At 45.7% G+C, this 26,206-nt stretch overlaps 1 protein-coding gene across 1 annotated transcript; it reads left to right on the forward strand.

Moving 5' to 3' along the window:
• The first annotated feature begins 4,725 nt into the window (after positions 1-4,725).
• LOC140721126 (E3 ubiquitin-protein ligase TRIM39-like) lies at positions 4,726-25,434 on the forward strand. The gene is made up of 8 exons (XM_073036005.1): positions 4,726-5,133; positions 5,577-5,648; positions 8,816-8,911; positions 9,590-9,820; positions 13,142-13,218; positions 18,921-19,042; positions 23,433-23,889; positions 25,407-25,434. The coding sequence occupies exons 1-8, from the start codon at positions 4,726-4,728 to the stop codon at positions 25,432-25,434; spliced, it is 1,491 nt and encodes a 496-aa protein (XP_072892106.1).
• Positions 25,435-26,206: the final 772 nt, after the last annotated feature.

Here is a 26,206-nt window from a genome sequence, read left to right on the forward strand (position 1 = left end):
GTTCGCACGCGTCCGACTGATCCGGCCCGCATGAAGCTGCATTTTGCTCAATCCGGCCCGTGACCTAAAATGAGTTTGACACCCCTGTGTAGGGAGTGTCCATTTGATCCCCTCCCTCCCAGTTCTTTGCCCACGGCTCTCCGGACTCTCCCCCACACCGTCTTCCTCCGCAAATGCTGCTCGACAGGCTGACTGCCCCCAGCGTGCTTAAAGCACCATTCCTGAAAGGACTGCATCCTCATTGGACAACAATCCCTTTGGATTCTTATTTTCTGAAAAAGAATAAAATGACAAGTAGCGGGAGTACGTGACCCATGTACAAAGGTGTGTGCGAAACAAAGTTCAAAGTAAATTTATTATTAAAGTATCTATTGTCACCATATACATCCTTGAGATTAATTTTCTTGTGGGCATATTCGACAAATCTAAGGAACAGTAACCATAACGGAATGATTAAAAGTCAGTTTTTTAACGGCGTCCGGCAGGTGGCGCAACCTTCAGCTCCGAGATCCGAGGACTGCGTGGCTGACGCGGATTTATACCTGCGCGTACGGGCTACGCCGCTGCCTACGCCAGGATCAAAAATCTGAGCAAAATATTGCGAAGACGATATTGCGACTAGTTTTAAGGATATTCCCCGTGACTTTAACACGGGCAAATACTATAGGGATGTACATAATGGAGCACATAGTTAACTAACTAATTCAGCACGTACGAAGCAATGAAGGCATTTTTTCTATAATTCCCTTTATTTATTGGCTTTGATTTGTTATAGTCACGTGTACCGGGATACGACGAGAAGCACCGATTTGCGTTTTATGCAAACAGATCATTCCATGTGTAAGTACATCCAGGTAGTAAAAAGAAAACAGAATACGGAATAAACAGTCCTGCTACAGTTGCAGAGAAAATGCAGGAAGACAAATGAAGTGCCAGAGCCACGACGAGGTGGATCGGGAGCTCAATCTTACAGTATGCGAGAGGTCCGTCCAAGAGTCTGATACCAGACGGGAACGTGACTCAAGGCTTCTCTGGCCGCTCAGAATCTTCTCTCTGACCAGAGTGTTTTACCGGGGTATCTATAGGTTCTGACCGGAAGAGCAGGATTTTTATATATTCTGCTTAAAGCCTCTTATCAGCTGTTGGGTTAGGGGTTATTCTTCAAGTAACGCACCACAATTCCCTGATGACCCAGTTCACTCCACTGGCAGAATTCCATATCAGACAGCGATAGGGAGATACAGCTCGGGGTCAGGCCCTTCGGCCCACTGAGTCCGTGCCGACCATCAACCACCAGATTACTCCGATCTCATTTTATTCGCTCCACATTCCCATACACTCCTCACAGATTCCAACGCTCACCCACCCGCTGGGGGCAATTGACTGCACCGACCGGAAGTGTTTGGAATGTGGGAGGAAAGCCACGGGCTACGGGGAGAACGTGCATACTCACGCCAGAGGTCGGGATGGAACTCGGTCACTGGAGTTGCATTGCACTAGCTGCCCCCATGCCACCCAGTTGTCGTGGATTAATTAAACATCTCACAACTGAGTTGTCAAAGGCAACGAGGGCTGGGCGATGGTCACGTGCCCCGATAGGTTAGTTGGGAAATGTCGGAACTGCCGGGAAGAGGCACCTTTGTCAAGAGACCCTCCGCCCATCCCCTCTCTACCAACCCCGCCCTTCCCCAATCATCAGGCTGTGGGCTGTCAGTGGGTTCTTTCTATTCACCTGCATTGAAATCCTATCCTCGTCACCCCCTGAAGCTCTCCACGAGCGTGTTCCCGCCTTCCGGCCCGTGGAAAGGAGGTGAAGAGGGAACCATATTAGCTTCTTTCCAGGGGCAGGGAGGTAAGAGCAATCCACGTAGTTTCATTTTGCACCTCAGATTCCCCATTGAGGCCCCATTCACCTCTTCAAAAATCCTCATGTCACTCTTTAAGAGATCAGGAAAACTATTCCCAGAGTCTAGCTAGGCTAATATTCACCAATATTTAGAAGTTTATTAACCAAGCATGTTCAGAGGTACATAGCATTGCAAAATAAAATCTGGCGACTTTGCGGTTGCTGAATGTAGGATCTTGCTGAGCACGATCCCGGCAGCAACTGGGGCAGCACGCTAAGGTAGCGGTTAGCGCAATCGTTTTACAGCGCCAGTGATAACTGAGCGGGGTTCGACTCCCAACGCTGTGTGTAAAGAGTCTGTACTTTCTCTCTGAGATCCAGGTGTCCCGGGTTTCTCCTACATTCCAAAGATTAGGGCTAATAAATTGTGGGCATGCGATAATGGCGCCGGACGCCTTGAGGGCTGCCGCCAGCAAAACTTCCGCTGATTTGATTTGACGCAAACGATGCATTTCACTATGTGATTTCATGTCTCCATATTCATGTGACAAATAAATCTAATCTTTCGTTAACTGGCAGCGAACTTACTTTGGGCAGTGCTGCTAATATATTTCACAGCTTAATTATTCCAATATACAAAAGGTTGAGAAATTGCCATAAAATCCAGGCTTTCATTCCCTTTCCAATATGTTCTATAGATAACCCAATGCCCTTGGACACACAGAACCATACAGCCTTGAGATAGGTCCCCGCATATTTCTGTTTGCAATTTTGTCATATCCCCCTGTCAACATTTCAGGAACGACTTTTGAAATACACCGCGTTCTCCAAAAGTCTTATAAAACCAGGAAAAGAAATAATAACTGGAGATGCTAAAAAAAAATAACAGGTCAGGATATGTCTGTAGAAGGGGGAAAATACAATTGAACAAAATCTTATCTCAGATTTTCAGCATCAGCATTTCAAGAGAAATATAAATTCCCCATGGAAGAATGATCTGGAATTAATTATAATTTGAACAAGTTCCGAGTGACACAAGAAACTATAACCAAAAATAGTGCCTTTAAGAACTTCAATGCAGTGATAGCCACATTGAGTTATACAGCACAGAAAGAGGCCCTTTAGTCCAAATCATCCTTTCCGACCAAGCTAACTACATAAGCTAATCCCATATCCTCCATATCCGTCTAAACCGTTCCCATGTACACACCTGACCAAACGTTTTGTAAGCAGGAAGAGTTGGACCATTTCATCTTTCAGCTTGTTCCATATGCCCTTTGCCTTCTATATGGAAAAAGTTGCCCTTCGGGTACCTTTAAAATCTGTCCTCTCTCATCTTAAACCTATGGGTTCTATTTTTAGTCGTTCCTACCCTGGGAACAGGACTGTGGCCCTCATAATTTTATAAACCTCATAAAGTCATTTCCCAGCCTCCATTAGGGACTCCAAGTTGAAACATTAATCCAATTTCTCTCTCTGCAGGATACTTTCTGATCTGTTAAATGTTTTTCATGATTCTGTGTGTTTTATTTGGGCTCCTGGTCCTGGTCTAACATTGTCTTGTTAGTTCTTTGTGCAAATTTCAGTCAGGATTTTTTTTTTAAATTTAAAATTTTTCTTTTGCCCTCTGTGAGAGAAGCATAACAGGGAATTCGTCTGAAATTAAATCAGGAAGATTTAGAATATTTGCCCCTTTGAACCTTGCTGTGTCATTCAATACAAACTACAGTTCAGCTCTATCTCTCTATTCCCGCCGTTTCCAAACCGATTTTAGACCATATAACCATATAACAATTACAGCACGGAAACAGGCCATCTCGGCCCTTCTAGTCCGTGCCGAACCCTTACTCTCACCTAGTCCCACCGACCTGCACTCAGCCCATAACCCTCCATTCCTGTAGACATCTGTCTGCTTCTTTCTTAAATACCTTGAGCCAATTGTCCTCATCAAACTTTTGCGGTAAAGAATACTGGATGCCTCATCACCGTGGGTAATGTGTCTAACCGCATATGCTGAGACACTGATTCTTGGTTCTAAACAGCAGGAGGAAATAGTCTGCATATATCCAGATTTGTTCTTTCATCGTGAGGATTCGTCTAGGCTTGGTTTCCTAAAGCTGTCGGGACTCCCACTGCAAATTCATTGCTCCCAATGGCGTGCGTGTCAAATAGCCTCTTGACAACCCAGTCCAGCTCCTCGCCTTCACACGTTACTCAGCCCGGCAGAACCGTTTCTACTGACAGAAGAATAAGAAGCAAAGGCAAGTTACTGGCGCCTGAAAGCCAGTCACTTCGCACAGATGGAGCTCGTCAGCCGTAGTTGGCAGCTCACCTACTGATCTCGGAACTTCGTTACTTGCAGCTACACCCGCTCATGGTTCAGGCTTCGGGAGTAAACCCAGAGAGGCGTCAGTGCACTTTCTTGGTCACGGCGACTATGTGGCTGGATCAGGACGTGGAGTAAGTTTACAGTGACTTTGCTCACATAAAATGCTGAAATCTTTATGTATTTGCTCTTTTGAATGGACAGCGACGAATGGGGTTATGGTCTGGGTAAAGCAGAACTTTAAGGTGCCAACACATCGACTTCAAGTGCAATAGAATCACTTGGGATTTCACTTCCGGCGGCGAGGCGCCCTCTGTTGGCCACGGACGGGGACTGTAGCGGGGCGCCAGCAGACGTCACACGAGACCGGCTATTGACAGAGCGAGTTCGTGCTCTGGTCGTGACCGAGATATTGGACGGGGGGAAATTTTTGCAAGCAAAGCCGAAGAGGAGAAGCTGATCGAAGCACCGTCCGGGATAGGCAAGTAAGGTTTGCCTGATAGTGGAAGCTCTTGTAACCCTAAGTTATCGATTGGTCAGGGAAGGCGAAAGGATGGACGTGACTTCGGAGAAAGAACTGGAAAATATAATAAACGAAGCGGTCTGCTCAATCTGTCTCGAGTTTTACACGGAGCCGGTGATGATAGACTGTGGCCACAACTTCTGCAAACAGTGCATCCTTGATTACTGGGAGAAGCAGAAAGACGATATCACCTGCCCCAAATGCCGGGAGCAGTTTACCCAGCCGAACACCAGGCTCAACCGCTTCGCCGCGAGCATGGTGGAGAGCGTCCGCAAGCTGACCGTGAAGCCCAAGGAGAGCGAGGACATCCGCTGCACCCAGCACGACGAGAAGCTCAAGCTCTTCTGCGAGAGCGACAAATCACCCGTCTGCGTCGTCTGCGCCGTTTCCCAAGAGCACAAGGACCACAAGATCAGCCCCCTGAAGGACGTGACCGAAGTCTACAGGGCAAGTAAACGGGGTGCACTGTTTTCCCCGTTCAAATCGGTTCAGAATCTCGGGTGGCTTTAGAAGTAGAGCGGTAGACCTTAGGCAACTTAGACACACTATTATCCAATTCACCGAGATATTGTAGCGGCCACTGGCAGCTCACAATTGCATATTCTGAAAATAGACGGATTTTAGCTCCATGCACGCTCCGTGCGGCCTCTAATACTTCATTCTAAGCACCGTCGCGATTGTGGCGTTGGAAGGCGCCGTCAGGAACTGACACACGCAGCACGACAGTTGCGCGGTAGTCTGGTCGAGACGTCGACCGAGGGACAGTGATCTGTCCTGGGGTTCTTGGGGTAATTCCCGGATCCATCTCAGACTTAGCCCAAGAGATCTCTGGTTCAATGGCACCCGCAGCACTCCCTGAGTGTCCCTGGTCGGAGTCTAAGAGGCGTCAGCGCCAGTTACGTGTTTGTCCTTGTATCTGTCTGGAGTTTCGAGCTCCTAATACTGATATACACGTACCGGGGCAGATGCAAGTCACCCTCTCTCCCCACATATCCACCCTCCCCTTCCATTGAAGAGCTCACGCTATTGTTTTGAAGACTACTATAGAATTATTCCTAGCCTAGAATCGCGGAACCAGGTACTCTGGGTGTCATCACTGGAGAGAGCTTTCTGTCCCACTCCGCACACCGGGGATAGGAAAATATCGGAGGATGCAGCACTAACACAAATGGGAATAGAGCGGGTCGCCATGTTTCTGTGCTGTATGACTCTACTCAGAGTCAGATTTACTATCACTGGCGTATGCGTGAAATTCGTTTTTGTGTGTGTGGCGGCAGCAGTACATTGCAATACATAACAGTTTAAAAATCCATACATTATAATAAGCGGTATGTATGAAAAATTAGAGTAACTACCACTGGACAACAAAGATTTTGCTTCCTGAATTCTTCTGGGTGTATCTTATAGATTTTGGGCTGCTGATCATGAACATCACCATGAAGTTTCCCTGTCACGCACCATTTTTTTAAAAATCGCCTATATTTGTTATTTCGATTTATAATTCAAGTCAATTAAAATGTTGCCCATAATGTAAGCTTAGAAGTTTTCTCTCTTGTCCAGGCGTGCTTAGGCAAGGAGAATGCTGCAGGACAGGTTTTAGAAAAGCTATAAAGCATCACACACAATCTTATTACATTGGCTGCTCTGTAAGCACTTGGTTCCAGGGCTGAGAAGTGTGGCACATTACTGTTTGTAGAACTAACAAAGATATTTTTGCCTTCTTTCCATACCAGAGTGACGCAAAGGCTAGAACACTCTCCACAGTACATCTATTGAAATTTGCGAGTGCCTTTAGTGACGTACCAAGTCTCCTGAAATATAGCCACTGTCATGCCTTCTTTGTAATTGCATCAATATGTTGGGCCCAAGATTGGTCTTCAGAGATGTTGGCACCCAGGAACTTGACACTTCTCGCCCTTTCCACTGGTGATCCTTTGATGAGGACTGGCCTGTGCTTCCTTAACTTCCCCTTCCTGTCCACAAACTATTCGTTGGTCTTTCTGCCATTGAATGCAAGGTTGGTGTTGCAACATTATTCAGCCAACTGATCTATCTCACCCCATATGCCTCGCATCACCATCTCAAATTCTGCCAACAATAGTTGCCTCATCGGCAAGTTTATAGATGATGTCTAAGCTGTGCCAGGTCACACAGTCATTGTGTAGATAATGTAGAGCAGTGGACTGAGCACTCATCCTTGATGTGCACCAGAGCTGATTGTCAATGAGGTGGAGATGTTATTTCTGCTCACACAGATTGTGCTCTCCCAGTGAGGAAGTCAAGGACCAGTTGCAGAGGAAGGTACTTCTGGAACTTTTGGAGCCTGTTGATTAGAACTGTGGGTGTGATGATTTTGAACGCTGAGCTGTAATCAACAAACACCAGCCTGACATAGGCATTACTATTGTCCATGGCCAAGTGGAGTAAGATTACATCTGCTCTCGACCTACCTATCATGATGATAGGCAAATTGCAGGTCTTTGCTTTGTCAGGAATTGACTCTAGCCACGACCAACTTCTCAATGTCCTTCATCACAGTAAATGTGGTGCCTCTGGTGCTCTTAGTGAGTGCTACTTGTAGCAAAATCTATGAGTCAGCAGGGCAGGAACAGAACAGCCAGTGAACTTAGGCTCACTGGACAGAGCCCTGATCTCCTCTCTCCCATCCCCTCTCTTTTCTGCAGCCCATCACCCCTACTAGGCATAGGCACACAACAGAACCCTGTCCTGGGCCAGTCTTTCAAATTGATCCTGGGTGTAGCCCGTCTTCTATTTCCTGGAGCTTCTGTTGGTGTTTCTGTAGCACTGGATTTTCATGGAATGAGGTTGCTAGTTCCATGCTCAACTCTCCTTCTTTTGCAGTGGGGCTTGGGACACCCCGTGATGGATTTACCCCCATTCCCTGTGCAACAATATTAGTTGTAATGTTTGGTGTCATCTAACACTGAACATAGAACATTACAGCATAGTGCAATCCCACTGGCCCACAATGTTTTGCCGACCTTCTAACTTATTAGAATATCAGTCTAACACATCCCTCATACATAAGACCATAAGACATAGGAGCAGAATTAGGCCATTCAGCCCATCAAGTCTACTCCACTATTCCATCATGGCTGATCCTGGATCCCACTCAACCTCATACACCTGCCTTCTCACCATATGCTTTAATGCCCTGACTGATCAGAAAACAATCAACTTCCGTCTTAAGTATACACACAGACTTGGCCTCTGCCACAGACTGTGGCAGCGTATTCCACAGATTCACTACACACTGGCTAAAATAATTCCTCCTTACCTCTATTCTAAAGGGTTACCCCTCAATTTTGTGGCTCTGCCCTCTAGTTCTGGATACCCCCACCATAGAAAACATCATGCTCACATCCACCCTATCTAATCCTTTCAACATTCGGTAGGTTTCAACAAAAACCCTCCACATTCTTCTAAATTCCAGTAAGTACTGACCCAAAGCTTAATTCCTGGAATCATCCTTATGAACCTCCTCTGGACTCGACTCTCTCCAATGCCAACACATCTTTTCTGAGATATGGGGCCCAGAAGTGTTGGCAACACTCCAAGTGCGGCTATGTTTTTGTGTTACTGTTGAGTGCCGTTGAGTTGTCATTGACTCATGGTGACCCTATGCATAGTGCAGTTGTCCACGGGCTTTTCATGGCAAGGTATGGAAGTCGATTGCCAGGCCATTCATCTGTGCAGATTCTGCTGTTGGGATCTGACTGGATTTGAACTCAGGACCATTCGCCTCGAACTCCAGTGCTGATACCACTATGCCACCAGCCAGCCCTCTCTCTGACAGAGCCCTCCATTCTTCCATCATTCATGTGACCATCCAAGAGTTTCTTAAATCCCCTGAATGTATCCACCTCTACCACCATCCCTGGCAGAGCACTCTCTACATCCTCCACACTCTTTTTAAAACAGCTTACCCCCTATACTTTCCTCCAATTACCTTAAAATTATGCTCTCTTGTACTAGTCATTTGCACTCTGGGAAGAAGTTTTCTAGACATCCACTTGATCTATACCTCTTATCATCTTATTGTTCCATACCATTCCATGAAAGGAAGACATGACAATTAACCATCCTGCTATACTTTCAGGGAAAACTGCAGACTGCCTTGGAATTTCTGAATAAGCAAGTGGATGAAATATCCAACTGTCAAGTCAGTCAACAGACCAACATCGCTGAGCTGAAGGTGAGGTTCAAACTCTGCCGTGGTCACACACAACTGGTCAGACACATCCTGATTGAGGCAGGGAATTGGTGGGAAAGTTTTTTTAACATGTAAGAAGAACAGTATTGAAAACAAAAACTCCCAGAAAGGATTGAATGATTTAGAGGGACGTTAGATAGTCAGGCCCTCAGATCACATGGAACAAGGCCACAGCCCATTTTACCCTGATTTTACTCAGCAGTGAGGTTATTTCTGACCAGGATCCAAACCTGGCAAGGGTCACAAATTTATCCAGGCCATTAGTCCTTTAGACTCACCAAACAACCACTGAGGAGCAGGGGGAGATGAAGAATATGGAGACAAGGGGTCTTTAAGTGAGAGTCCTCTGGCAGTCCTCGTCTGTGTTCTATGTTTGTGTGCCCATCCGGAGATCAGCACACCAAATAGTAGGGAACATTACAATTCTGATAAAGTAGAACAAGTTGTCCTGGAGAGATGAGCTAGAGGTGGGAGAAAGTATCTCAATGGTCAAGCATGGTCATCCAGAAGTCAGAGAGACGTATCATCCGAAACCTCAATGCAGGAGCCACAAACATGGGGTGGACAGAGATTTGGTTGAAAGTGAAGGGAGGGTTGGAGCCACTTGTGGGTCAGTGGCTTACTCATTGCATTCAGACAAGTGCAGCTCTGTTTTCATAGAAACAAGCCAACGACATACGGAAGAACATTGAGTCCGAATTTGCCAAGCTCAGGCAGTTTCTACGCGAGGAGGAGAAGTTGGTGATGGGGAGGATTAAGCAGAAGGAAGATGGTGTCTTGCATCAGTTGGAGCAGAACCTGAAGGCAGTGTCAGTGGAAAACACGCTGATGAACCAGCGAATTTCGGAAATTCAGAGGAGGATGACCCTTCAGGAAGTAGAGCTGCTGAAGGTAGGGAGTAATCTTGCCTTTCCAAGTACAGTTGGAATCACAGGACACTTGACCTGGCAGTGACCCAGAGTGACCCAGGTATCACTGGCTTTACTGCCATCCCAACACTGGTATTCACTGGAAAATAAAGTGACTACTGGGATCTAAGTGTAATACCTATCACATCATGTTGCTGGTTGGACTGAAGGAGCTCCCATGTCAAGTGGGATTTCTGAGAAGGGAACACCGAATGCAACTCTCTTGAATCAGGGTCATGAACAGACAAGATCCAGGTTGCTTCAAGGGAAAATAGCTGTCTTGTACAAATGAGGTTCCATATTCAATCCTTGGCACCTTTCCACCTTCTGGTGCACAGTGGCACAGCAGGTAAAACCATTGCCTCATAGCCCCAGAGACCCTGGTTCAATACCAGCCTCTGGCGCTGTCTGTGCGTGGAGTTTGCATGTTCATATGTGTGACTATGTGGGTTTCCCAAATTCCAAAGACAGCATATGCAAGTGGGTTAATTGGCCAGTGTAAATTGCCTCGATGTTTGGGTGAGGTGTAGAATCGATGATGGGGTGGAGGAGTTGATATGAACAGTGGGGAGATTAAAGTGGATTAGGTAGGATAAATGGCTGCTTGATGGTTGGCATGGGCACAATGGGCTGAAGGGTCTGTTTCACAATGTATCTCTTTTTATGACCCTGTTGCAATTGGAGGCCAAAGCACATCTGATTAATATAAAGGCCAGATAGATGGAATTGCAGTGTGCCAGAGAGTGAGCAGAGACTAAGCATGTTGTGGTGGAGAAGGGGCTATAGGCCGGGATGTTATGTTGCTATTCACATGCACCAGGAGAAAGGGGAAGAAATGTGGCTGAGCCAAACATAGGGGAGAACATCACAGACTCATGAATTACTGAGACCAAATTCCATGGCTTTCCCTGGGTGTTCCTGCTTCTTCCTATGGCCCAAACCTGGTAGATTCATCCGTAAGTAACCTCCTGGAGATGGGAGGGGAGGAGGATCAGGGAGGAACGGGGGTGGAGGGTGAAAGAGAACAGATTACAGGAAAACATGGAGCATTGGGACTGAGGAAGCTGATCTGAGAGCCAGCATGCACTCAATGGGTCGAATGACCTCATTTTGTTTACATTCTCTCAAGATGGAGCTCAGAAATAGGTTGGATGAGTTTATGTATGGTTAGTGTAATGTTCGAAGGTAATAGGTTCTGCACATGGTCGAAGGTAATATCCTAAAACATTTACTATAATATACACTGAGTATGATAACATGAAGAGTAACATTCAGTAATGTTTAGATATTGTCAGGTAACACCCAATTAGAATAGGTTTACAATAATATATTTAATCTAAGACACTATACAATAGTCTTTGGGAACAATAGAGAATAATATTTACTTATAACATGCTCTTGTAAGATCTAAGATAATAGGATCTGAGTTTGGGCTAGGATAATATAATTATTGCAGGGTCTTCAGTGATAGGTTTTATAATTTAAATAACAAGCAGGTTAGACAAAAGAGAATCAGTATACCCTGTGTACTTGGATTTTCTGAAGACCTTTGACAAGGTGCCACACATCAGGCTATTTAACAAGGTAAGGGCCAATGGTATAACAGGAAAGAATATTGGCAGGAGGCAAAGAGTGGGAATAAAGGGAGCCTTTTCTGAAAGGCTGCTGGTGACTAGTGGTGTTCCACAGGTGTCTGATTTGGGACTGATTCTTTTTCTGTTGTATGTCAATGATGGAATTGATGGCTTTGTGGCCAAGCTTGCCGGATGATATGAAGATAGGTGGAGATGTGAAGTGTTGAGCAATCAGGGACGCTGCAGAATGACTTAGACGGTTTAGGAGAACGGGCAAAGAAGTGGGAGATGGAATACAGTGTTGGGAAGTGTATGGTGTTGCACTTTGATAGAAGGAACAAAAGCACAGAAAATTCAAATATCCAAGGTACAAAGGGACCTGGGAGCCATTGTACAAGTTTCCCTTAAGGTTAAATTGCAGGTTGCATTGGTGGTGAAGAGGATAAATACAATGCTAGCATTCATTTTGAGAATACTAGAACATAAAAGCAAGGATGCAATGCTGAGCATTGGTGAGGTCTCACTTGGACACTGTGGCAGATTTATCTAGGAAAGGTTGTGCTGACATTGAAGAGGGTTCAGAGGAAGTTCACGAGAATGATTCCTGGAATGAAATAGTTATCATATGAGCAACATTTGATAGCTCCGGGCCTGCACTCACTAGAATTTATAAAAAAATGAGGGAGGATGTTCTTGAAAGCTATTGACTGTTGAAAAGCCTAGACTGAGTGGATGTGGAGAGGTATGTCCTACCATGGGGAAGTCTAGGACCAGAGTGCACTGCCTCAGAATAGAGTGACGTCCATTTGGAATGGAGATGGGGAGGACTTTCTTTAGTCAGAGGGTGGTGAATCTGTGGAATTCATTGCCAGAGGTGGCTGTGGAGGCCAGGCCTTTGCTGTACTAAAGGTGGAGGTTAATAGGTCCTTGATTGGTGAGGATGTGAAAGGTTACAGCAAAAAGGCAGGAGAGTGAGATTGAGGGGGAAAATTCATCAGTGGAGCAGATTTGATGACCGAATAGCCAAATCTGCTCCTATCCCCTACGGTCTTATAGTGTAATAATCTGGTTGAAATGAGGCACAGATGTTACAGATGTAAGATGTGCAGTCATTAATAATGTTGACTGGGATAGGAGAACCTGTGGAGCTGATCTTTATTTATTGCAATGCCTATTTCGGTGTCAGTGGATGTATCGATGTAGGTTCACAGTGGTGTAGCAGGTAGCGCAATGCTTTACAGCTGGGGGTGTTCTGGAGTTTGGAGTTCAATTCCAAACTCGCCGTGAATGCGTGGGTTTCCTCTGGCTGTTCCGGTTTCTTTCCAAAGTCTGGAGACATAGAGGTTAACTTGTAGGTTAACTTGTCATTGTAAATTGTCCTGTGAGTAGGCTAGGATTAAATAGTTGGGTCGAAGTTCAAAGTTCATAGTACGTTTATTATCTAAGTGTGTATATTGTTATACAACCTTGAGATTCCTCTTCATACAGGCAGCAAAATAACAAAGAACCCATTATACAAAAGACTGTCAAACACCCAATGTGTGAAAAGAAGAGCAAATTGTGCAAACAACAATAAGTAAACAAATAGCCTGAAAGCAGGCCGCAGCCACAGAGTTAGTTCAGCAGAAAGATGAGAAAACCTTGTGGACCAGTGAGCCCCAGTATCCCAACCTTTCCAATCTGGCCCAGCACTTAAATCAGCCAAACATCGGATTGTTTTCTGCTTTCAGGCCCAGGCCCTGCCACTTCAATCTGGTCCCAAGTCCGCTGCAGCAATGGATGCTGTGGCCATAATCGTGAGGCTCCAGTTCGTCCAATCCTCCGGAACCCCACACAAATGCCAGGTCGTACAGACAGCTCAAGAGCAGAGCTCCCAAAGGGAAATTACAGGCTGTTGTTTGCAGTGACTGTACTGTGATTGGTAGAGTAGTTTTGTTTGCTGCCACCAAAGTGTCACTGTGTCTCGCCAGCACCATCTCTCCCAGGCTTGGGCAGTGCAGCTCTTTGAGCTCTGTTCCGCGGTGAATCTCTAAATAAGAAAAATAAAGTAAATAAATTCAGCACACCGAGCTGCTGCTGACACTATTGAGATGATCATGTATGATTCTTGAAATGATTGTTAGCTTGTACTAACCTTCTCTATTCTCTACATCTAGGACATAAAATTGGTACTTGAAAGGTACGTAATCCATTCCCTATTCATTCTATATATGAACCAGTTCAAAGGAAATCATGATTGTTGATTAAGTATTATTTAATCTTTGCTTGTGATTTAAACCAAGCCAAACTTCTAGCAGTGCACTGACAGGAACAAGACATTAATTTCAGTAGTTCAGTTATTCAATTTAATATCAGAGAAATGTATGCAATATGCATCCTGAAATTCTTGTTCTTCACAGACGTCCATGAAAACAGAAGAGTGAATGGTTGTAAAAACATTGGAACTCCAATGCTCCCCACTTCCCCTCACAAGCAAAGCAATGACCCTCCCCAACCACTTCTGCAGAAAAAACATCAGCACCCTCCACCCACCAAGCAAGCAATAGCAAAGTACAACAAAAACTAACTGTTCACCCAACAATTCATTCTCTCTCTCCCTCCCTCCCTTCCTCTCTCTCTCCCTCTCCCTCTCCCCTCTCTCTCTCCCTCTCTCTCTCCCTCTCTCCTCTCACTCTCTCTCTCTCTCACTCTCTCTCTCTCTCTCTCTCTCTCTCTCTCTCTCTCTCTCTCTCTCTCTCTCTCTCTCTCTCTCTCTCTCTCTCTCTCTCTCTCTCCCTCTTCCCCCCACCACCCAATAACAGGACAGAGACATGTCCCCTTTCATAGTGAGAAGGGAAACAGAATTGAATTTGAGTTGAATTGTATTGACTTTATTACTTACATCCTTCATATCCAAGAGGAGTAAAAATCTTTACATTATGTCTCATTCTAAAAATGATTCACTGATTTGCAATGATAAAGTCTGTAACATCACTTTTTTCCAAGTTCTCTGACTTCAGAATCAGCAACAAACTCTCCCCTTCCAACAAAAGAGAGAGAGAGCGTGTGATTCGATGAGTACGGAGCCTCTGACAGCTGATCCGCTGTTCCCGACGCTCTGCTTGCTCCTGCGATGGATCAGTCAGCGGAACTGGCGTAGAATTGAATTAGAATTAAATCCACCATAGCATCCATCCCACAATGTGTTATGACTCTGTTGCAATGTACAGACATGCAAATTTAAAAGTGCAATGGCTTGTAGAAAGAAACTGTCCCATAGCCTGTTGGTCCTGACTTTTATGCCGCGGTACTGTTTGCCAGATGGGAGCAACTGTAACAGTTTATGGTTGTGGTGACTGCTGTCCCCAGTGATCTTCCAGGCCTTCTTTACACACCTGCTGTTGTAGATGACCTCAGTGGAGGGACGTTCACATCCACAGATGCACTGGGTCATCTGTACCACTCTCTGCAGTGCCCAGTGATCATGGTTGGTGCAGTTCCCGTACCAGGTGGTGATGCAGCCAGTCAGGATGCTCTCAATGGTGCCCCTGTAGAAGGTCTTGAGGATTTGGGGCTCATGCCGAACTTTTTTGCCACAAAGCCGGTGTGTACAGTCCAGGTGAGATCATCGGTGATGTGTATACCGAGGAACTTGAAACCACTCACCCTCTCAACTTCAGACCCATTGATGCTGATCAGGGCGAGCCTGTCTCCATTCCTCCTGTAATCCACGATCAGCTCTTCTGTATTTTGGACATTGAGGGAAAGGTTGTTATCTTGGTTAACACTATGACACCACTGTGTCAGGCTGTTAACCTCTCTTCTGTAGGCTGTCTCGTCAATGCTAGAAATAAGGCCGATCAACTTCAGGTCATCTGTGAATTTGATCAGCAGACTGGAGTTGTGTGTGGCAGCACAGTCATGGATGTAAAGGGAGTAGAGGAGGGGACTCAGGACACAACCCTGGGGGAGTGCCTGTGTTAAGAGTCAGAGGGGCAGAGATAAGGGAGCCCATCCTGACCACCTTTTGGCACCAATAGGAAGTCTAGGATCCTGCTACACAAGGCGGGGTGCAGGCCGAGGTCACTGAACTTCCTGTCAAGTCTGGAGGGAGTTCTGGTGTTGAATGCTGATCTGTACTGCAGGAACAGCATCTCCAGGTGAGTGAGAACAGTGTGTAGAGCAGTGGCTATTGCATCATCGATAGACTGGTTCCGTCAGTAGACAAATTGTATGGGGTCCATTGTGGGTGGTAGCATGCTGCAGATGTACTCTTTAACCAGCCTCCCAAAGCATTGGGTTATAATTGAGATGAATATGACAGGACAGCAATCGTCAGGCATGCTACCTCGGTATTCTTAGCCTGTCTGCAAGGCCACAAAGCCCCGGTACCCTGAAGGTGTGTTCATCTTCTAGTCCATGTCCTTGGGATTTCAAAAAGCATCCGATTGTGAGACCACAGGAGCGGGCGCCACCACCACAAAGAGCCAATGTCTATTTGTAACCCCAGGTCAGGGTCTTCAACAGAATCTCATCCACCTTGAAAAGGAAAAAGAGAGACATCAAAGGTAGAAATTAATCTGTTTACACAACTGAAGTCGAAGGAGTCACTGTCGAGTGCTATCGTAGCTCTGTCCCTCAAAATTTTGACCAGAATTTGCTTTAAATCATCTTTGTACACTATTGTCATGGAGTCAGACAGTCAGCAACTTTTGGAATGAGTTTAACAGGGAACTTGGAGCCTGAGTTATCCTTCTTTTCCAGACACTGTGTCTGGATGTGAATTTCCTCTCTCTGCTAGTTTCTCTTTGTTCATACGCTAATCAGGATGGGTACATTTCATTTATTTTTCATGGCAAGACAATTCAGAATTAATCCTAAACAAACCCTTTGCAACATGAGTGTAACTTTATCAGTTTGGTGTCTCAATTAGTTAACATTACAAACCTTGAATAAAAATCCCAGGCTTTTGCTCACACTCAAACAACACAGAAACAGGTCTTTCTGCCCAATGAGTCTTTGGTCTCATTTAACTCTCTTCATATTCCATTCATTAGCTAGCCGGAGGTGTAGTGGCATCCACACTGGACTCTGAGGCAAATGGACCCGGGATCAAATCCGGCCGGCTTCTTGCACGCTTTCCATCCCTGCTGGATTGAGCATTAAGCTAGCAACTTGGCCTCGTGAAAAACAGACAGGTGCTAAAGAAATGGCAAGCTTGTCAGCTGATGCGCCGTAAGGTGCAGAGAGGATCAACGATATTACCTCAGCTCCCTGCAGATTCTACCCCTCACCTAAACTACTTACTGCCCATTACACCTCTGGTGTTTAGGACAGCAGTGAGGGGCCTCCATCTCTGTCTGTGTAGAAAGATTCTTCATTGCTGTTTCTGTAACAACTGCTTTTTGACCATTCAGGGTTGTCAGCCCTGAGCTGAACCGCTGAACCTGGAGGACCGGCGGACCACTCTTTCTCTGACCTCTACCCTTTGACCCATTCAGCATGGGTGACCCCAACAAGAGTCAAAGCATAAAGTCCTGTCTCCAGCCAACATAGCCCTCCATGTCATTGAGGCACTATTGCAGCACAGTGAAGTGGGGTCAATTCCTGTGGCAGTCGTTAAGTTTGTGAGTGTATGGGTTTTCTGCAGATGCTCCAGTTTTCTACAACATTCCCAAGGCATACAGGCTAATAGGTTAATTGGTCACATGGGTGTAATTGTGTAGGTGCAGGCTCATTTGGCCAGAAGAGCATGTTACCATACCATATCACTAAATTTAAAAAAATGCGGCTTGGTTTTTGTGTACCTCAGTGTTTGCTGCTTGTTTCTTCTTCACCCCTTCTCCTTTGAACCAGAGGTCCCCATAGAAGGGGCATCACTGGGACAATTGACCAGAAATGATCAAAAGTCAACGGGAAGTTCTTGGACATCTGTCAATTCAGAGAAATTTGAACTTGCCCCTTCTCCACTAACCACAAAATCAGGGCCTAACTACAAAAGCAGAAGAATCATATGTCAGTAGGCCATTCAGTACTCCAAGCCTGTTCTGACATCCAAAAAGACCATGGCTGACTTGACTTTGGCCTGAGCTGCAACTTTCTCTCTGTTCCCTCTAATTCATTGTCTCTCAGTCCTGAATGTATTTGATTATTTAATTTGGACATCCTTCTGTGGTGAGACTTCTGAGGACACCCAATTCTGAAGGAAAGAATTCTTTCAACCCATGTCCTGAAACCTTGTCTCACATTTCTAGACTCTTCCACTGGGCAAACCTTATTACATTATCTTCCCTTTGCAAGCCCCCTCTCATTTTCTGACTCAGTACCTAAACAGGAATTTCGCATCCCAAGTACCAAGTATAAATAGGTGGTTGATCATTAGCATTTCAAATAAAAAACAAAAGAGTTGGTCATTAACTTCAGGAACAGGATGCTGCACATAGACCTGTCTACAGCAAAGGTGTTGAGGTTGAGAGGGTTGAAAGCTAAAATTTCCTAAGAGTGGAAATCACCAATAACAGGACCAAACACGTAGATGGCATGGTCAAGAAAGATCACCAATGCCTCTACTTCCACAGGAGGCTGAATAAATTTGCTATGACTCTGTCAACACAAGGCTTCACCGTGTTGCCATAGAAAGCGTTCTATCAAGTGCGTAATATCTTGGTATGGTATCTGCTCTGCCCACAACCTCAAGAAACTGCAGAAAGTTGCAGACTCTGCTCAGCACACCACGGAAACCGGCAACATTTCCTCTAATTCTCTTCTTTTACAGCTGCACAGACCTACCATTGTTCAGAGAAGGCGATGCTTGCATGGCCTGAACATTGTGCAGCACTTTACCATTATGTAAAAGAGAATTCCAGCTGCAGGGCAACAATGGCTACGTGTGCACGACAGCATTTCGGTTACTGTGCGGCCGTGCGCCCTCGTAGCTTAGAGAGAACAGTGGAAATAAATCTCTCCTCTGTAGACATCTCACTGTCTCAATAAAGCAGGCAGCACAATCAAGGACCTCAACCACTACAGACATTCTCTCTTCTTCCCTCTCCCATTACGCAGAGGATACAAGGCCTGAAAGCACCAGGTTCAAGGACACCTACCAGCTGGTATAAAGTTATTAAATGGTTACCAAGTACAATAAGGTGGACTCTTGACCTCACAGTCTACCTCATTCTGACCTTGCATTTTGTTTATCTGCACTGCAATTTCTCTCTGGAAGTTACATTTTATTCTGCATTGTTATTGCTTGGGCAGTGCATTGTGTACGAACTGTATGAACATTATGCAAGACAATCTTTTCACTGTATTGTAATGATGTGCCAATAATAAATGAAAGGCAATTCTGAATCTAAGATATTTCTCACTAAATCTGACACGTCTGTTTTGCTAGTTGAATCTCCTCAGCCTACGGTGAGCGGATCTCCTAAAATGCAAATGGAACAGTACACTCAGTTGCTTGAGATTCTAGATGTGTATTCTGTAAAAATCCATGGACCATTAAGCTGAGTAACATTGATTTTCGCACAGTGCAGAGATGCCATACACCAGACCCACAGAAGTACACATTGACCTGAATCTACGTGAGCCCACCGGACCTTTACAGTACACCGTGTGGAGGCGAATGCTGGAAGTTATCACTCCAGGTAAGGGCAAGAACAAAGAAACGTTCTTGGACTACTCATTGCGTTCAGTTCCGGGCGCCTCAGTATAGGGAAGATGTGGTGGCTTTAGAGAGGATGCGGAGGAGATTTACCAGAATGATGACTGGATTAGAAAGAGGCACGGATCAAGTGGACAGTCGGAGACTTGTTCACGGAGCGTAACTTCACAAGGGGAGCGCGATTTTAAGGTGTTGGGCAGAAGGTGTAGGAGGGATGCCAGAGGCAGTTTCTTTTACCCAGAGGTACATAGACAGGCTGTCCTGGGTGGCGGTTGAGGCAGATACATTAGGGACATTAAAGAGACTCACAGATGAAAGAAAAATGGAGGGCTATGTGGATGGGAATGGTTAGATTGATCTTGGAGTAGGGTCAGCATAGCATAGTGGGTCAAAGGTCCTGTACATTCTATGTTCCCTGTTTATTGTTTGCTGACAAAGTGGATTTAAGAGAAGTGATTAATACACAAGCAACAACAATAACATAAAGCAGATTTGAATGACTCTCGGAGAGGCTGGACTAGAGATTTGTTAGATCAGGTCCAGGAATGAGCGATCCAGGAAGATGGTGTTGTCTTTGCTGTTCTGCTCATGTTGAAAGGGATGTTTAAGAATGCATGCTGGACCCTGGGAGCCCTAAACAGGCCCAATAGGGCTGAACTGCACAAAACTTTGGTTAGACCACACCGGAGCATTGTGTCCAGTTATGGCTGCTGCATTCCAAAAGGATCTGAAGGCATTCGAGACTGTGCAGGAGAGATTTTCAGATATGGAGTTCTAGGGATGTGGAGTTTCAGCTACAGGGTTCAACTCTGGATGGTATAGTTGGAATGAAGATGAGAGAGAGCTCATCAGGAATCAATCCCAGTTTAGATAGGGTGGAAATTAGAAAATTGTTCCCAATAGTGACTGAGGGGCACAAAGGTTTAAGATTTTGGACTGAAAATACTATGTACTCTGAAATGATATATTTTTTCTTGTAGAGTAGTCGTTATTTGTAAGGGAAAGATGATTTGGTATGTATCAGACATAATAATCTGCAGGGCTATAGGAAAATAGCAAGGGAATATGAACATTGGGGTAGTATGGAGATAGAGGACTGAATGGCCTCCTCTTACAGCTAAACCATTCTACCAGAGCAGAGGAGAATAAAGTGAAATGTTCAAAACAGTAAATTAAAGCCCAGGAGATGCTGCAGGTGCTGGAAATCCAGAGCAACACATACAAAAGCAAACACGAGGAAATCTGCAGATGCTGGAAATTCGTCAGGACTTGGCCTGAAACGTCGACAGTGCTTCTCCTTATAGATGCCGCCTGGCCTGTTGTGTTCCACCAGCATTTTGTGTGTGTTGCAACACATACAAAGTGCTGGAGAAACTCAGCCGGTCAGGTAGCATCTATGAAAAAAAGTACAGTCAATGTTTTGGGCGGAGACCCTTCCTCAAGTCTGATGAAGGGCTTCGGCACAAAATGTTGACTGTTTATTCATTTCTATGGATTCTGCCTGACATGCTGAGTAAATAAAAATTCATAATGGAATCTGTGTTCAGTAGCAGAGAGCCTTCCACCCCTCCTAATATGTTTGGTCGGACAGAAAGGGAGAGGGTAAGACAGGAGGGAGGTGAGGAGGAAGAAAGCTCAGTTATAACCTGAAAAGAGAATTGGATAAATCCCTTAAGTGGTCAAAATTCATAAGCAAAAAATGTTAGAATCAATGCTTTAGTTATTAAATAGGACCAGCATTCGCTGAGTGGACCATTCTGTGTAGAGTCTTAACATTAATGGGTCAAACTTCCACTAAGTTTTGATCAGCTGCCTGTTATAAACTATTCATTCCCTTGACCATGGAGGAGCTACTGTAAATATGATGACTAGGTAGTATCAGTGTGGGTCCAACAGTTTGGAAAAGTAGCATTACTATAAGAGGGATGAATTGAGACTATAGGGGAGGTTAGGAACATCTCCAGAATAAATAAAATAAGACAAGGAGTTTTGAAATTTCATACCAAGTAACATGGAAACAAAACTGTAAAGGGCGCTGAATGCAGGACCAAAGGCCTTAAACTTGAGTGCACACGGTATATGTAATAATGTAGGTTATTTTGCAGTGCAGTAAAAAATCAACAGGTATAATGTTGTGGGCATCATTAAGTCATGGCTGAAACAAGATTACATCTGAGAGGTTAACATCTAAGGATACACATCATGTTGAAAGGACAAGCAGGTAAGCAGAAGGTGTGGGGTGTCTCTGTTGGTAAAAAGTGAAATCCTATCCTTAGGGAGAGGTGACAAAGGATGGCAAGATGGAGAATCATTGTGGGTAGAGTTTAAAAACTGCAAGGTTAAAATGACCCTGATGGGAGTTATTTATATGGCTCTGAACAGTAGCCAGGATGTGGGGCACAAATTACAAAAGTCATGTTACAATAATCGTGAGGGATTTCAATACGCAGGTAGAATCAGGTTTGTGCGGGACCTCAAGAATGCCTGCAAAATTCGAGCAGTGTGTCACCAAGCCCCTCCTGCTGCTTCTCACTCTTCCCTTCCATCCTCCCCCAAGCACGTTGTCTGTTCAAGTATCACTCACTGACCATATGAGCAGCTCGCAGGAACTGATCCCTGTTGTAACGTGGAGACTGTCTAGACAACTGCACTCCTTTTGAAAGTCCCACCATGTGCACTCCAGCCAGGGTCCTGCCTATTGCATACCCCACCCATGTCAAAGTCCCTGTCCATCGTACACTCACCCCTCCATATGCCCCCTCCCCCACCACTCTACAACCCACCCAAATACCCCATTCATTATGCTCCTAGCTTAAAACCCCATGCTGTTACAACCCCAGTCCATCACAATTTGTTTCCTCAATTTTCCAACACCAGTAACACTGAACAATATGGTATCCACAAGACCATGAGATATAGAGGCAGAATTAGACCATTCAGCCCACTGAGACTGTTCCACCATGCAATCTCGGTATATTTCTTTCAATCTCATACTGCCAGGTTCACACTGAAATCTCTAATACACCCCCAACCCCTTACCAACAAAGAATCTATCAATCAATGACCTGGTGTCCACAAACCTCTAAGGGAACAGATTTCACAGATCCACCACCCTCCGGCTGAAGAAATTCCTTCTCATCTCAATTCTAAAGGGCTGTGACTTTGGATCCTGGAATCTCCTACTAATGGAAACTTCCTCTCCCGTCCACTCTATCCAGGCCTTTCAGCGTTCAGTGAGAATACCTTCCCCCATCCCTCTGAACTCGCTAAGAACAGACCCAGAGACATTAAATGCTCCATTTCTGCTAAGTCTTTCATTCCCTCTCCAAACCCAACTCATCCTTTCTTAGATATAGGGTCTAACATTGCTCAAAGTACTCCATATGTGATCTAATCAATGCTTATAAACACCAGCAGTGCATCCCCGCTTTTATATTCCAGTTCTCTCGAAATAAATGTTCATCCCATAGAAGAAGAAGCATTCTAAAGGGAGGATGGGGTGACCGTGCCTGACAAGAAACGTTACAAAATGTCAAAAGCAAATGCGAGGGCATAGAATCGAGCAAAAATTAGTGGGAAGTTAGAGGGTTGGGATACTTTGAAAGTCCACCAGAAAACAACTAAACTAGCAAAAAGGAGAGAAAAGGAGTAAATTCACTTGCATCTCTCTTTCTGAATTCCCTCCCCATTTACACTTTTATTCTTCCTAGCAAAAGTGCATAACCCACACTTCCCTGTATGGTATTCCAGGCAGCCCCTGTTTGTGTGTCACCTCCAGGGCACATAACTGCTTCCTTGGAATCTTCTCTCATGGGATAAGTTGTCCTCTTCAATCCTCAGATGCTAAGCAGATGCAAACCAGTTGGAAGTGTGCCGGGGCCACTGGCAACACCTGCAATTCCCAAGTGTGGTATGCATTTCTGTAATTCCCAAGAGCACAATCTAGGAGGAATGTCCAGAGCTAAGATGCTGTGTGCCCAGTCGTCTTCCCTCTGTCCAATCTCCTGCCCTCCCTCCTTTACCCCATCCCCTGCCCTCTCTCCTTTACCCAGTTCCCTTTCCCCTCTCCCTTTACCCATTCCCCTGCCCACCCTCCTTTGTTCAATATCCTGCCCTCCCTTCTTTACCCAATCCCTGCCCTCTTTCCTTTGCCCAATCCCCTCCCCTCCTTCTTTTACCCAGTCCTCTGGCCTCCCTCCTTTGCCCAATACCCTTCCTTCACTTTCGTGCCGAAACCCTCCCACCCCTTTTGTTTCTGCAGTCCCCTGCCCTCCCTCCTTTGCCAGAGCAGGGCTGAGCAATTCCCAGAGATAAGGACAGACTCATCACGCATGCTTCTTCCCACTCCCCACACTAACCTCCCTCTGCTTCAGTTCCAGCCTCGCTGACCCTGGACCCGCAGACGGCGCACCCCCGCCTCATCCTGTCTGAGGATCACACCCAGGTGAGGCGCGGTGAATGGAGGAAGGTGCCTGACCTCCCCGAGCGCTTCAACTTTCTGCTCAGCGTATTGGCGTCACAGGGATTCACCTCAGGCCGCCACTACTGGGAGATAGATGTGAGCAGCAACACGGCTTGGGACGTGGGCGCCGCCAAGTCCTCGGTGTCGAGGAAGGCCATTCCGCAGAACGGCATCTGGGCAGTGGGACTGTGGGACAAGGAGTACAGTGCCTTCACCAATCCCCGCACCTCACTGTCGCTGGACGAGGGCCCCAAGCGGCTGGGCATTTACCTGGATTACGAAGAGGGCCAGATCTCCTTCTACAATGCCGTCACCATGGATCACATCTACACCTTCTCTGACAAGTTCACCGAGGCCATCCACCCCTACTTCAGCACAGAGTGCAAAATCAGCCCACTGAAGGTGGTCACAGTTCAGATCTAGAATGAGAGCCAATTCAGACCGATACTCCCCAGACGGGACACTTTCACATGGGGAGAGATAGTGGAGGGTGGTGCAGTGGGCAAATGCACCAGATCTACACTCAAAAGGGGAAAGTGTGCCTTCTGGTGTTTTAAGCTGATGGAACCATTCACCCCACCAACACCTCCTGCTCTTTCTCAGAGCATCCCTTGTGCCGGGACTGGGCCTGCTGCCAGAATGAGTTAGTGTTGTATCAGACATTAAGGATCCAAACACAGGCGACTCAACATTACCATGGTTGCTGAGTCCCTAGAGAACAACCTGCACTGTGATCTTCTGCACATCTGAGCAGGAAACAGGAACTAAAAAACTGAAACATAAACACAAGAGATTCTGCAGATGCTGGAAATCCAGAGTAATACACACGTAGAAAGCTGGAGGAACTCCTCAGATCAGGCAGCCTCTATGCAAATAATCATACAGTCAATGATTCAGGCCAAGACCCTTCATCAACCTAAAACATCGACTCTTTATTCCTTTCCATAGATGCTGCCGGACCTGCTGAGTTCCTCCAAATGAGAAACAAAATCGGGGTTGTTATTTAACTTTTTCTTCCACATAAGTTCAATAAGACTGAATTCTATTCTGTATCTCACAGTTTTTGGGAAGTGATTTGAGAATTTTTTAAGAGTGAATTACAATAACCCAAATAGCTATAACTCAGAGTTTCCCTGTACCCAGTTCATATTGGCTGCTCGTTTGAGTAGAGGGTGGTTACAAAGAGGACTGAATTGCCTTTAACTATCAGCAACCTTGTGGAAATTAGTCCCTGGTTCCTCATTGGTATTTATTTGCTCTCTGGACGGATGAGAGGTGTTACAGTTATTCTGAGATATTTTGAAGGAAAGGGATCCTCCGCAATGTTACAAATGTGCTGATTGTATCTCCCGCTTGAGTTCGCTTGATATTGCAGAGCTGACAACCTTTTATCCTTGTAGGGAGGTTACTGCCAGTTTGTAGCTATGCTGGCTGGGACATGGGAAGGTTGGTGAATGAGGGAATAGGAGACTCAGTTAAAGACGAGTCTTTCAGATCTAGATCCAGATTCACTTGTTTATCGAAACATACAGTGAAATGCATCATTGCTGTTAACCAACACAACCTAAGGATGCATTGGGGCCAGCCTGCAAGTGTCACCACCTATTCCAACACCAACATAGCATACCCACAATGCCCAACAGATCAACACTGAACACAACAACCAAAACAACGACAGCAAAACACACCCCATTCCTCCCTCCCACCCACCCATCCTTCAAACCCTGGACAGGCTGTCTCCAGAATGGCCTCCAGGCTCTAGTGGACTCGCAGATTCACAGATATTGGGCTTTGACCACCAGAGGACTCACAGTAGACTCAGGGCTTTAGCCACCTGGCCTTGTCTTCTGGGCCTCTGATTGACCTCTGAGCTTTGATCTTTGGCAACTGCTCCAGGACTCACTGATGATGGTGACTAACTGCCCCAACACTAGGCCTCAAATGCCAGTTTTGTTGATGAAGGGAAATCACTTCAGCAAAAGGGTCTCGGCCCGAAACGTCAACAGTGCGTTTCCCTATAGATGCTGCCTGGCCTGCCGTATTCCACCAGTATTTTGTGTGTGTTGCTCAGCAAAAGAGTGCTTTTTTTAAATTCAGGTCTCATTGTCCTGAATTAGTGTGAATAAGAGAATGACAAACCCACCTGGTATGAAAAATCCTACTCAATCAAACAATTGTGTGAAAATGCCTCTTCAGACATTGTAATTCCCAGGGTTTTCTTCTCTACTCTACCACAAAGGGTAGGAGAGCAGCACTGAGAGTCGCAAGGGAGCTGGAGACCATGTTGATGTTTGGGGAGGTGGGAAGGGGAGGGGTTGTTGAATTTTGGAAGGGTTTTGGAAGGTATCAGGACCAGCACATGTTTTGGGGTAGGGAAGCAGATGGGGAGCAGGTGGGTGTGATATGGGAGTGGTCTGGACTCCGAGCACAGAAGAGTTGGGATCACAGTATTTGGGAAGGGTGCTGTTAAATGGGTTGCAATGGAATTTCAGACTGTGGTACAGTACTGGGCAAGGTTTATACATATAGTTCCTGTCTGTCCTGCAATCCTCCCTGCTTGGTGCAACCATGTGAAGACCATGATATCTCAAGAGTGACCAGGGCAAACAGCAGCCAGGATGTGGATTACAAATCACAGCAGGAGATAGAAAAGGTGTGTCAGAAAAGCAATGTCATGACGACTGTTGGGGA

This window comes from Hemitrygon akajei, chromosome 2 (genome assembly GCF_048418815.1).
Source record: "Hemitrygon akajei chromosome 2, sHemAka1.3, whole genome shotgun sequence".
In the NCBI taxonomy this organism is placed as follows: domain Eukaryota; kingdom Metazoa; phylum Chordata; class Chondrichthyes; order Myliobatiformes; family Dasyatidae; genus Hemitrygon; species Hemitrygon akajei.